Genomic DNA, 12,578 nt, shown 5'->3' with positions numbered 1-12,578 from the left:
AATTCATCTGCGATAATGAACGCAATATTGCGTAGCTTGTCAGTATCCAGCTTTACTGATGAGCAGGGCTCGAATTGAGGGGGGATGTTGGGGGATGGCATCCCCCTGGTCGAAAAAAATGACAAAAAGCATCCCCTCTGTAAAACTACCATCCCCCCTTACCATCCCCTTTGGATTATTAATTTTGTGTATTACGTAAAATTTATCATGCACATGAAATTTTAAAATCCTCTACTTATGATCATTTACAAACTAAATAACGGCGATTGGCCAATCAGAACTTGGTACTGTAACAAGCTGCGCACAAGCGGAAGCAATTTCATAATTTTTCTCGCAAAATGGTTCAAGCGCAACTTTTGAAGTTCTTTAAAAAGAAGACAACAAAAGGTATGATTTTTCCTTGATTAGAATTTAAAGACATTCTCCTGATATAATGTATGTGTGACTGTGAGGGACTGAGAGACGATAGGAGAGCTGACATTATCCAACTTTGAGAAAAAAAAAAAAAACACGTCTTGAGAGTCCAAAAGCATTCAGTGCGCGATGGAGCCCATTAGAATACAGTTAGAATGCCCTTATAACTCCAGCAATGAAACAAAAAATACCCATGTATGAGTTTTTACATTTTATATTCATTGCACAAGCAATGTACTTTTCCGTATATCAGCACGTGCGTGAGGCCGCAAGCACAAATGTGCTATTAGTTTTATACAACAGCGCATAGCAACACAGTGTTTCATTCCGTGAATGAATCAGTTTTTGAACGAATCTAGTGAGCCAGTGATTCAACGGTCCATGGCCTGCGTCCCAATGTACATACTAACCTTCCTAAATTCTATGTGATATTAGTAATTTCGATATACCGCACAGCCCTATACACAACACAGAATTTCTGAGGAAAAAAAAACAAAAACATTTCATAAGGCTATTTTAAGAATAAATTTAAATAAAATAAGTTATTTTTATGCATTCAAACAATTAGACTTGCTAAAACAGAGAATTTGGTAACAATGTGGTGAGAAAAAAAATTAAACATTTCATAGGGCCCCAAGCGTGTAGTTTAAAAAAAAAAAAAACTTTTAATAAATTGGTGTGAAATTGTATAAGTTTCATGATTTTAATTAATTAGACATGCATTTTGATTAATAACCTTTTATTTAGCCGTTAAAATGGAGTGCAGAAAAAAGTGGAATTCAGAAAAATTAAAACGGAAAAAATGGAATTTGGCAAAAAATAAAACGGATTTCATAGGGCCCTACACAGGTGAGCACACTCCCACCAGCAGACAGAGAACGCGTTTCAGGAGATATGTCGTGTCAATCATCCCCTAGGGAAAACACTGCGCATGTTCTGAAACTGGAGTTTCATGCATTGTTTATTTGATGCAGCTATGCATTAGTTCTACACTAAGACTGCTGTGTTTACAGGTAATAAGGGTGAATCTGGGCGTCCTGGTGTACCGGGGCCTCAGGGTCAACAAGGATTCTCTGATAGAAAAGGAGTGCAAGGCGACTATGGCTTTCCAGGCCCACAAGGACTTCCAGGTGAAGGGCTCATTCCTATACATTTACAATAAACACTAGTAATGAGTACTAGAGACAGTATAAGGAGGGGGAGATGGACTACTTAAGTGGACTTTGGATCTCAATTATTAAGGCTGAATATGTATTGCAAGTGACTAAAGTAAATATATAGTGTCACTTTGCCTCACAAGAAATAGCTAATTTCTGAATCTACAATCTTTCTTGAAAATGAATTCTGAGAATGTTCCATCTTGTCTGAAACCTGTTGCTGTTATCATTTAGGTTTTCCTGGTCCCAGAGGCATCCCAGGTGACTCATCTCCATTTGGTGCAAAAGGACTGAAAGGAAATCCAGGTGATTTCGGATTTACTGGAGAAAAAGGAGTCCAGGGGGACACAGGAGAAGAAGGACCATCAGGGGAACCTGGAGTGTCAGGAAGAAAAGGTAGATTATGAAATAAGATTATGGCGAATTGCATTGCATTGACAAAATCAAAATGGAAGACCAGTAGTCATTATGTCAAGACATTTACGTCATGCACCTTCTCAAATGAAAATCTTATTAGATGAGCAATGTTTGGATTGCTCCCTTTGTTCCAGTATGGGCCTTAACTGAAAAAGAACTGTTAGGATGTAGGAATGCTTTGTTTCATTTAAAGGTGAAAAAGGAGAACCAGGAATGATGGGAATCCCAGGAAGGCGTGGTTTTGAAGGCGACTGGGGCCCTGTTGGACCTAAAGGAGATACCGGACCCCCAGGTGAATTAAAATGATTTGTTGGCATAACACTTTTAATCCCAAATAAAACATATCTTTACATTTAAAATCTGAAGTGTGTGTAATTGTGTAATGTCCTATCCCAGTTTAATATGGAAAAATAACTTTACTGCATGGATTTTAATTCATATATTTCATCTTTCCTGACCTGCATTTTTTTAAAGAGTGACAGTGCTTGACCAGTAGATCTAAATGTGTTGGCTGCAATGGGATTTGGGTCTAGACTGAATATTGAACATTGAACCTTTCTTATTAATTCAGACCAGATATGATGTCAGAACCATTTGTTGCAATGTCCGAAATAATTTTGCACTTTATCCATTCTCTCTACCTTGTTGCTTCAGGTTTTCCTGGCTTACCTGGTGCTAAAGGACGTCCACCAGTTCCACAGAAACTACCAGGGGAGAGAGGACCACATGGCTCAATGGGTATTCAAGGACCACAGGGACGGAATGGAAACCCAGGCCCTGCTGGACCTCCTGGTGATCGAGGTAGGAGAATTCAAAGCCTCAATTGTAAACAAATGTATCCATGAATATGATGTATAAGCTGCTTCTTCTGTGCTTTTGCCGTGCTCCAGAATCATTGTGTGAATGGCTATTATCTGTTTACAGGGGTTTTGGGTCCAAAGGGTGAAAAAGGCATGCCAGGTCTCCCTGGAATACCAGGAAATCCAGGCTTCCGTGGAGAATATGGACAATTGGGCCACCCTGGTCTACAAGGCGAAGAAGGTAAATGGTGTGTTTGTGTAAAATGGATGAGGATTATGGGATTCTGGGCTAGATTAGTGGATAAAGGATTGTAGATGACTGGTCACCAAGAAGGCCTGTGTGAGCCTTTCATTTTTAAGTCATTTTGGCAATTGCCAATGTAAATGTCATTTTGGCAGCTGGCATGTAAATAGGTTTCTTTGCTCACATGAATTACAAGTTGATAATGAATCTCAATTGGTAGGGACCCAAGGGGGCCCTGGTTTACCTGGTCCTATCGGAATGCCTGGCCGCAGTGTCAATGTTGGCTACCTGCTGGTGAAGCACAGTCAGTCTGAGCAGATCCCCATGTGCCCTGTGGGCATGTCCAAGTTATGGGACGGTTACAGTCTTCTGTATTTCGAGGGACAGGAGAAGGCCCACAACCAAGATCTTGGTAAGTGCAGCTGGCAAATTAATAAAATCAATCACAAGATGTACAGTTATTGCATGTCTGACACCACCATTGCTTGCTCAAATTTAGATCCAGAATCTGAATGTTGAATTTCATAGCACTGTCCAGTGTAGCTTATGAAATTGAACATGTGTTGTCTACAGTGTTGCAAAAGTTACTCACCAGAAGTAACCCATTACAGATACTCGTTACTTATAATGGAATCACATTACTTTGTCATTAGAAAAAAGAAAAATGAATCACAATGATGTCTTTACTTTTCAGTTACATTCTAAAACTCCATATCTATAAAAAAAAGAATGTAACAACCAATACATAATGCTTATCTCTCATATGACATTTAAAAAACACCAGTACTGTTTTAGTATGTACAAACTTAATTTCAAACAAACAAAAACTCATATAAAATCATACATAACCAGTGAATCAGTAAATCATTTTAAAAATTGGTTCAATTGATTCTAAGATTTAGAAAGATTTGTTTCTTCAGTCACTGGTCAACAACAGACTTGTAGCCTATATGAAAAAAAATGTTCCCCCACAATGCATTCCTTGTAATTATTGTTTAAGGCTAAACATAAGGCTGCATTTATTTGATCAAAATACAAAAAAGACAGTAATGTTGTGAAATATTATTAAAATTTAAAATAACTGTTTTCTTTGTGAATAAATTGTAATGTAATTTATTCCTGTGATGCAAAGCTGAATTTCCAGCATCATTACTCCAGTCTTCAGTGTCACATGATCCTTCAGAAATGTTTCCACTTCTCTTATTATTATCGATGTTGAAAACAGTTGTGCTGCTTAATATTAATTTGAAATAATTCTATTTAGTCATTATATTTAAATCAGTAACTGTACTTTGTGCTTCTCTGAAAGCTATAAAAGGTCTAACGGGTCTCTGTTTTGTCATTCAGGTCTAGCCGGGTCATGTCTCCCCCGATTTAACACCATGCCCTTCCTGTACTGCAATCCTGGAGATGTGTGCTACTATGCCAGCCGCAATGACAAATCCTATTGGCTGTCCACCACCGCACCAATTCCCATGATGCCCGTGGAGGAGACCGACATAAAACCATACATCAGCCGCTGCTCAGTGTGTGAAGCTCCATCTGTGGCCATCGCCATACACAGTCAAGATATAACAATCCCACAGTGCCCAGCAGGCTGGAGAAGTCTCTGGATTGGCTATTCCTTCCTTATGGTGAGACTTGATTTCTAAAATGTTACACCTCCATCTTTTTAACAGTCCTCTAACTCATCCTGCCACTCTCTCACAGCACACGGCTGCTGGAGATGAAGGTGGCGGTCAGTCTCTGGTGTCTCCAGGCTCCTGTCTAGAAGATTTCCGCACCACTCCCTTCATCGAGTGCAACGGGGCCAAGGGTACGTGCCACTACTTCGCCAACAAGCAGAGTTTCTGGTTGACATCTATCGATGAGACCTTCCAGAGTTCCCCTTCCTCTGAGACACTAAAAGCCGGTCAGCTCTTGGCGCGCATCAGCCGCTGCCAAGTGTGTATGAAGAACCTGTGAGCTGTAACCTGTGAACAACTTTGACACTGTTGCAGCAAAGCAGCATTACAGTTAACACCAGCAGAACGAGCCGTGCTAATACTTCATTCCAAATGTCAATCGGACGTCAACGTCACAAGTTAGGCTTTTGAAATTGCTTAATGTATAACATATGACACCCTCAGATTCCCTCTTCAACACTACTGTGTGCCTTATGACTGAAGATATGTACATGTGCATAATGAGAAGCAAAAAGCCAGAGATGCATGAAAGCATAGCTACGATATTTCTCTGAATTATTTACTTTTATATATATGAAATGGTGCTTAATTTCTAACTTATTACCTCAGCATTATCAGACCTGAATTAATATTACCAAAAACATACAGCTGAACCAAAGAAGCCCATGCTTATGCACTTCTCCACCCTTCTGTGTTATGTAGTAGCACTTTGTGAAATGAGGGGTTGGGAATCAAGCAAAACAAGATCCTTTTTTTTTTTTTTTTTTGATTTAAAGGCAGTATCTATTCACACTAATTGCAAATAGCAGACTTTGTATTTACTCTTAGCATGATTAGCACATCTGTTCTACCCAGCTAACAGGGAACGTTCTTGGCAAAGTTCTCTCAAAGTTACGAAAACCGCTCTTCTAGTAACGTTGATGGACTGTTTGTTCAACAATATCCAGTCTTTAATTATGTCGTCATAATGTTTGCACAAAATGTTATTTATGAATAATTTCTAGAACATTTTTTGTGAAACATTTCAATTGGACATTCATTTAACTTTTTTTTTTAAATGTTAATACAAAACGATTTAATGAAAGATTTTAAAAACTGAATGTTTGAGCGGTCACAGATTGTTCACAATGGGAATGTTAGCAAAATGTTCTAAAAACAATTTTTTTGTTAGTTGGGTTTCTGCACTCCGTGATTCAGTTCTGTTAAAGATTCTGGAACGTCTGCATTCACCATAATAAAATATGCCAAGCCGATCAGTGTTAATCTGGTTTTCTGACATCTGTGCATATGAATCAACATTTTATTAGTGATCATTTCATGTGATTGAAAACAAACACGCACATGCACGATGCTTTGCAGACGTGGCACATGACACACCTCATAAAAATGTCATTTGAAGCAGGACTGTTGGTTTAATAAATATAACAGATTTACAAAGACAGCAAAATATAATCTTGTTCTGAAAGGACCTCATCATATGACAAGAAGATTTGTGAGGATCGTGATTGCAATAAGAATTGTTTTCCAATCATTGTCCATTCTCTCTTCTTTAAAAATGACTAAAAGAATCATTAACAGAACCACTGAGTCAAAAATGTTTAATTTAATTCCACACCATTCCCATCCCTATAGAACAGCCACATGACATCTATCAGGATCAACGGCACAATGCTTAACTGTATGACTCCTTTAAATGCAGTGCCTTCTGTTAATATTTTAACTCTTATATACATGTAATTTCACCAGACTTACACTAACACCATCTTCTGCTGCCTGTACATTATTTTTGCTTTGTGTTTGTTTTTTGATGTGCTATAACTGAACAGCTTAGAATCAAGTATTACCCCGTATTGTGTAATGTCACCTGACACTATTTATCAGATGGAGACAAAGAGTAGGGTATTCTGTTTCATAAAGGTCATAGACTCTGAGACTTGAAGCTTTTAACTAGGAGGCTCTGGATTCTGGTTTGTTTGAGATGAACCCTCTCTTGGTTACACCAATTGCACTGATTTTCTCTGAGGTTTACAGGACACATGTTCAGGTCAATAGAAGACTCGAGTTTAACCTTTGTCCCACTTTCACATACTCAAGCAGGCTATATCTTCTGTAAGCAAAGTCTAAAAACAATTGCTAAACCAAATGTGGGTCACCTAAAGTGGTCAAGCTATTTTGGACTTTGAGCAGCTTTGCCCATTTTCAGTGCACATTGCTCAAATATTATTGTCCTGAAGCCCATAAACCACTAACCTGTATTTGACACAATTAATGAGAACCAAAAAAGATTATAATTCAAAACACTTTTTACATTGAAAACATGTCACTGCTTTTTTATCAAATGTACTTTAAATGTAATTATGTGGAATATTTGAAGACATTGATTTTGAATTGTAGCGTTATTGAATAAAAAAACAATAAATGCTTTTTGTTTGTTATGTTTGTGTTTTTATGATATCTGAACAATATCTACCTTGTAGAAAGTGAAGTATGAACTCGTACACACTACTATTCAAAAGTTGGGGTGCAGTTTTTCTTTCTTTTCTTTTTTCTTTCAGCAAGAAGCAATAATTCAAACTGATAGCGAAGACATTTATAATGTTCCAAAAGATTTCTATTTTAAATAAATTATGTTCTTTTAATGAATTAAAAAACACAACATTGATGATAATAATTAGCATATTAAAGTATAAGCATAAATGAATGATATCTGAAGGATCATGTGACACTGAAGACTGGAATAATGATGCTGAAAATTCAGCTTTGATCTCACAGGAATAAATTACCTTTAAATATTTTAAAACAGAAAACAGTTATTTTAAATTGAAATACTATTTTCAAAAGAGACTACTTACAAGATATTTTAAACATGTGACGAATCCCAAAACTTGAACGGTAGAGTACTTAATAAAGCTACCAATCACACAGACTAACCCATTTATTCCAAACCTTAGGAATTTTTTATTTTTCTCAAATTAGAATAAGTGAGGCATTATCAGAAAATATTCATGTGATTTTCACAAAATATAATATACTGCAGATATAATAATAAAAAAAAAAAAATACAGCGATACGTCCATTTAATTCCATTAATGCAAAGAATCCCCCACCCCAAAATTAAAACTGAAAAATCAGCTATTCTGCATGATTATCAAGTGCATTCCCCCCAAAAGTTTTTTTTTTTTTTTTACTACTGCTCTGGAGAGAAAAAAAGAAACAAGTACATAGTAGTAGTTCACATGAACTCTAGTTTTAGGTATGATTTTGATCCACTCCTCCTTTGGCACGGATTGACAACAATCCCACAATCCTCACGTCTCCTATGTTTGTCCAGCTCTAGGCACAACATCCTGCTTTAGTCCTTTTCCCCTCCATCGGCGTCTCCAGGTCCACAGTGGCGCTCTCTCCCTCGCTCCTTTTCTTCAGGATGGAGGGCAGAACCAGTTCAAAGAGGGTTTCAAACAAAGCATCCACATTGTAACCCGTTTTAGCGCTCGTCTCAAAGCACATTCTCTCAGCAGGCAGACAGGCCTTCTCCTCCAGGCCTTTGTAGCGAAGCACACGGCCGTACAGGGCCACGGCGTCCTCTCTGCTGACCTGTTTGTGCTGAAGCGGAGTGGCGGGAGGAGTCGGACATGTGACCACAGGCTGGGGTTCGTCTCCTCGCTCGCTCTCGCTCTCTGTCTCTGGCTCTTGAGCGAGTGCGTCGGTAAGGTCCGCTTTGTTACCCACAATGCCAAATATGCAGTCAGTGTTGGCAGTGTCGGTCAGGGACAGGAAGCGGTTTTCCAGCTCAGCCAGGCTCTGCCAGTTGGTAACGTCATAGGTGAGGATGACTGCAGCCGCGCCACGGCAGTACATGGAGCCCAGGCCATGAAACTGCTCTCGACCTGAACACAACAGAAAACACAAGCAGGTAAAGCACAGTCATGCAGTACTGCATTTCAGATTTGGAGAATTCACACTTTATTTGAGTTCTGTTTGAACTGAATATTCTACATTACTTTTCTAGGACAAAATCACCTAATAGGACTTTTTTTTTGTTATCATGTCAGTCAAAAACTTAGGCTGGCTGTCAGTTGGAATATTAGAACTATAAGCATCTACATAACACACTCTCGGCCATCAATCACTTCACTGTACTTGTTACAGCCCTGCTGGTGGTGATTCATACAGTTAAACACAAGTAACCTGAATAGTTCTGAGAGGCCAAATCTACTTAATAAACAAAATAAAGAGTTACAGGCTGAAAAAAAAAAAAAACAACCTTCTTTCACTTTCTCCTATAAAAAGAAAGCCAAAGGTTGTTGGTCATGACACTGAGAGCTGTAACAGCAGAAATACAAGAGCTCATTGTTGTAGAAATATGTCGTGGTCTTCAACTAACTTGGCTTCTGCTGTCTGTGTCTGAAGGGTGAGAGAGAAACAAAGCTCTCTTCCTTTTTGCCTCATGCACTATAAAAATTAGTACTTATAAATGCTCATTTTAATTTTACAATACTTGCATGTAATCAAAACAAGTTCAAGGGATCAAATTAAGAAATTCAGTTAACATTACCCACTGACATTCAAATCTTCACAGTACATTAAAAAACCCAATGTAACTTTAACAACTCAAAACTCCTTCCCGAGTGAAACTAAAAAGTGGTTTGTTTGAGACTTTGTGACATCATAAAGATAAATACATTTCACAGATAGCTTTTATCCAAAGGTATTATAACATATCCAAGGCCTACAATTTATCTTTCATGAATTCCCTGAGATTCAAACCCATGAACTTGTGTTGCTAGCAGCATGCTGTACTGACTGAGCAACAATAGCTACTCAGACATGGTGAGCTAATACAAAGGAAGTAAGCTTTACTATTATTAGCCATCACCAGATGAACTAATGATAAGAATAAAATGGGTTAAAGTTCATGTAGCACTTGCTGCTTTGCAAACATTCAAACATTACAAATGACTGACTAAAAATCTCTGATCATTTCGGCCTGATCTCAGTCTGAGTGCCATATTTTAGTGCATCTCTTTTGCAGAGAATGTACACGTGACATAGTAGACAGAACAATCTCATTTTTACTTATTTACTGATCCTTTAGACAAAATATGAAATTCAAACGTTTGCAAATGCGTTTTATATTTAAACATATAGTATGATATAAAATATGGAGCTCATACTTGACAAGGAAAAATACATTATTTTTGTTCAGAGGCCCAAACGGAACAAAAATATTCAATTTGGTGCATAAGTTACTATTAAGGTAGTAATATTGATTCTGATTGTATATATAACAGACAGTGTTGGGGGTAATGCATTACAAGTAACGCGAGTTACATAATCAGATTACTTTTTTTCCAAGTAACTAGTAAAGTAAAACATTACTTTTAAATTAACAAGAAAATATCTGAGTTACTTTTTCAAATAAGTAATGCAAGTTACTTTGTTTTCCTAATTATTCACTGACACCTTTCCTGTCCCCGTGTTGAGAGAACTTGGGAGTGAGGTGCAGAGGCATTTTCTTCAGCCGGAGACTTATTCATTTCACTCTTGTTGTGAAAGCGCCTTCACAGTCGCCAAAAATATAACTTTTGGGATTTCTGTTATTAAAAATAAACAATCAAGTCCAGCCCAGATGACAAATAGCAACGCAAAAGTAACGTAATGCATTACTTTCTATAAAAAGTAATGCAATTAGTTACTTTTTTATGGAGTAACGCAATATTGTAATGCATTACTTTTAAAATGACCTTTCCCCAACACTGATAACAGACTACTTACACTATAAATATCAGTTGTCACTCTATATCTCCCAATAATAGGTCTTGACGATATTTAAATGCTTAGTTCTACGCTCAAATCTCTGCAGTTTTTATTGTTTGGGGCAAAACATAATGCAATGCAATGTGATGATGACTGAAAAATTTGAGAGATGGACAAATAAATGTTCCTCTAAAAGCTTTAAGTGTCATATTTGATACATACATTATATTTACACATACATTATTATTTTTCAAAAAAATTATGTATATGGATAAACAAGTAAACTTACGTTTCTTCAGTCCAGAAAATGTTCATCTTGAAAGATTAATAACAATATAAACGTTAAGAAACTTATAACATTATAAAATTCATTCAAGATTTCACAGCAAAAAGGCAGGCGTATTACGACCTGAAGGGGGGAGTTTTTTGATTACACAAAGTCATTTTATTGCAAAAAAACTCAGTCAGAAGGGCACCAGGCATGTAGAAGTTTTGATCATGTTGATCATTTAGAGGGACTTTAGAAATGTAATTCAGTGGGCTTTATAGGGTTGAAGGCATAGTGAAAATGAACTAACAAAAAATGAATGGCATTTTGCTCATATGATGACACTGCATGCTCAGTACTTCTTTATTGGTAATTCAGGCTTTTCACTAAACCCGAAGAGGATCACATTCGAAACTGAGACTAAAAAAAGCTTCATAACATCTTAATTTAACTGTGAACATCCCTCCTAGTCCCCCACCCCTGAGAAACAACTGTGTGAGTGACCAGTAAAACCTTTAGTTTCAACACCCACACACCCACACACACACACACACACACTCATCTGACTTGCACACAGACATGTGACTTTTTGCCTGTAAAGACAGCAAACAGCTCTACACGGGGTCATCTGTCATCTGAACAGAATAACATTTCACAGGAAATGACTGAGAAAGGACATCCTTTTTACATTAGATAGATAGATAGATAGATAGATAGGATAATTCTACCTATCTATAATATATACATTGCTAATTCCTGTGTCATTTGACTTTGTGTTATTATATAAGAGTCCAAAAGGCTTGTTAAATAATTGCCTTTAATGGGTGAAGTTTTCAAACATTGACTAAAAGCATTTATCTTCAGGTTTACTCATTTACATAAAAGGAAGGTGCAATGTGCATATTAAATAAAACTCACTGTATCCATATGACATTTTAAAATACATATTTAAAAATTCTGCATATTTTGAAGTAGGTCAAGTTCTGTGAACTTCAACCATGACAGTGCAAGTTCTTAAATACCATCTGAATAAGGAACAAAAAGTGCTGACATTCACACAAAAGAAGAAGAAGAAAAAAATCACTGTGATAAAACAGTTCTTAACTATAAATCAGGATAAAACAAACAGCAACAAATATGAAACAGAGAATTTTGGAAACAAACAAAACAAAACAAAAAAAAACATGACTGATCTCACTTTAATCTGACATTATAACAGCGTGTTGATTTAGTTATAAGATCAGCTGACTTGATATTCTTTTTCCACAGACTACAGCTTTTGCAGAACACACTGTAATAACCTGTTGTTGTATTTTGTGGTCTGTTTTACTAAATAAAGTGTAAAAGTAGCTCACCTGCTGTGTCCCATATAGAAATGTTGTAGGGTCCCCACTGTTTGAGGAAGAACGCCCCTCCGACTGTGCTTATAGTGTCCTTAAATTTCCTCTCCGTGTATCTGTGGAGGAGAGAAGTCTTTCCCACGTTCATGTCCCCCAGAATGACGATTTTCACGTCGGGTTTCTTGGTCCTTGAGGCTTGAGACATGTCTCCAAACACATGCCACTCACGCAAACTCAACTCTAACAGGTAAAATCGCCATATAAACAATCCAGCTATCGGTCTCTACGCTTTAAATGCATGATCAAATTACCTCCAGTCTGACGGTCTCCGTACAAAGTTTGTCGAAATAAACCCCATTCATGTGTGTTAGAAAATCCTATAGCAATTTTCCCCTAATATAGTTGGTAACGACGCCGATTGTCTAACTACAGAAGTTTCAAGTCGGGTTTAACAGTAGTGCTGTCCGATTCGTCAATGAATCATTCTTTTGAGTCA

The 12,578-nt window shown here is 37.3% G+C and overlaps 2 protein-coding genes across 3 annotated transcripts in view; one reads left to right on the top strand and one right to left on the bottom strand.

Annotated features, from left to right (window-relative positions):
- Nucleotides 1–7,152, top strand: part of col4a2 (collagen, type IV, alpha 2) — a 101,465-nt gene extending 94,313 nt beyond the window's left edge. For both annotated transcript variants that reach the window (XM_058786430.1, XM_058786431.1), the window contains 8 exons: nt 1,428–1,544; nt 1,806–1,967; nt 2,182–2,280; nt 2,643–2,789; nt 2,913–3,029; nt 3,253–3,444; nt 4,380–4,666; nt 4,743–7,152. In XM_058786430.1, the coding sequence (XP_058642413.1) occupies nt 1,428–1,544; nt 1,806–1,967; nt 2,182–2,280; nt 2,643–2,789; nt 2,913–3,029; nt 3,253–3,444; nt 4,380–4,666; nt 4,743–4,997 (1,376 nt within the window). In that variant the 3' untranslated portion in view covers nt 4,998–7,152. The remainder of the gene's footprint in view (nt 1–1,427; nt 1,545–1,805; nt 1,968–2,181; nt 2,281–2,642; nt 2,790–2,912; nt 3,030–3,252; nt 3,445–4,379; nt 4,667–4,742) is intronic.
- Nucleotides 7,153–7,828: 676 nt separating this feature from the next.
- Nucleotides 7,829–12,576, bottom strand: rab20 (RAB20, member RAS oncogene family). Its single transcript, XM_058786440.1, has 2 exons — nt 12,098–12,576; nt 7,829–8,604 (listed from the first exon to the last, which is right to left on the bottom strand). Exons 1-2 carry the CDS (start codon nt 12,285–12,287, stop codon nt 8,051–8,053), a joined length of 744 nt encoding a protein of 247 aa, XP_058642423.1. The 5' UTR covers nt 12,288–12,576; the 3' UTR covers nt 7,829–8,050.
- Nucleotides 12,577–12,578: the final 2 nt, after the last annotated feature.

This window comes from Onychostoma macrolepis, chromosome 09 (assembly GCF_012432095.1).
Source record: "Onychostoma macrolepis isolate SWU-2019 chromosome 09, ASM1243209v1, whole genome shotgun sequence".
NCBI classification, from domain to species: domain Eukaryota; kingdom Metazoa; phylum Chordata; class Actinopteri; order Cypriniformes; family Cyprinidae; genus Onychostoma; species Onychostoma macrolepis.
The sequence above is the reverse complement of the archived record's forward strand: the minus strand, read 5'-3'. Positions and strand labels throughout refer to the sequence as shown.